An 828-nucleotide genomic window follows, 5' to 3' on the forward strand; every position below is an offset into this window, starting at 1 on the left:
TATGTAAGCATAATTACATATATGTTGTAGTTTGATATATTTATACAGTCTTACTGCATCCTTGATTTGCTGCATATTTCTGCTGCTTAATTTAGATATTGCATTATTTAGAATCTTCTATATTACACCCTATGATTTATATTGTTTGCTGTATTGAAATGTTTGAATGGTTTCATTCTTATTTGTTCCATAAACTATGTTTGTGATATTGATTCATTCCCTATTAATGCAGTTCTGCGTATAAGACATAGTGACATTTTTTAGAGATGTACTTATTACTCTTGTAAGTATGAATTTATATACCTATTTTAGATCTTTCTTCACCATATGTCAGAGTTAATGTACATGAAGGGAGGGTAAACTAAATTTAGATAAATACATTTGTTTCTAATTGCTAGGCTGCAGTCCTAGTGAGTGGACTTGCAGGAACGGAGACTGTATCCCTGAGTATCAGCGTTGTGACAGAACACCTCAGTGCCTTGATCGTTCAGATGAAGAGAACTGCAGACCTGAACCTGGTTTGTTTTCTTTGCAGTGTGTGTTAGAGATTACTTGATGTGTCTGGATGCTGAGTTTTGTTGTGTATTATGTAATTAGTTACAAAGTAAGAGTTTGGGATCTGTATAATTAATGAATATGGCAAAGATGAGACAATATTATTTTCAAATGGTTTTACAATATTCAGCATCCACATACTCTGCATTAGGTTTGGGTGATATTGCATCTCAATATTTATAATACTAAGGTTGAGACACACTAACTAAATAACATGGAATTTATGATAAAATGATTTTACAACTCTTCCATTGTTTCTTTAGAAAGTAAATT

The 828-nt window shown here is 31.8% G+C and overlaps 1 protein-coding gene across 1 annotated transcript in view; it reads left to right on the plus strand.

Moving 5' to 3' along the window:
• Positions 1-828, plus strand: part of LOC119594807 (basement membrane-specific heparan sulfate proteoglycan core protein-like) — a gene marked incomplete at its 5' end in the record, with an annotated part of 219,836 nt that overhangs the window by 95,425 nt on the left and 123,583 nt on the right. Inside the window, 1 exon segment of the mRNA XM_037943897.1 lies at positions 399-518. Coding sequence (XP_037799825.1) covers positions 399-518 — 120 coding nt within the window.

Source organism: Penaeus monodon, chromosome 34 (genome assembly GCF_015228065.2).
Source record: "Penaeus monodon isolate SGIC_2016 chromosome 34, NSTDA_Pmon_1, whole genome shotgun sequence".
NCBI lineage: Eukaryota > Metazoa > Arthropoda > Malacostraca > Decapoda > Penaeidae > Penaeus > Penaeus monodon.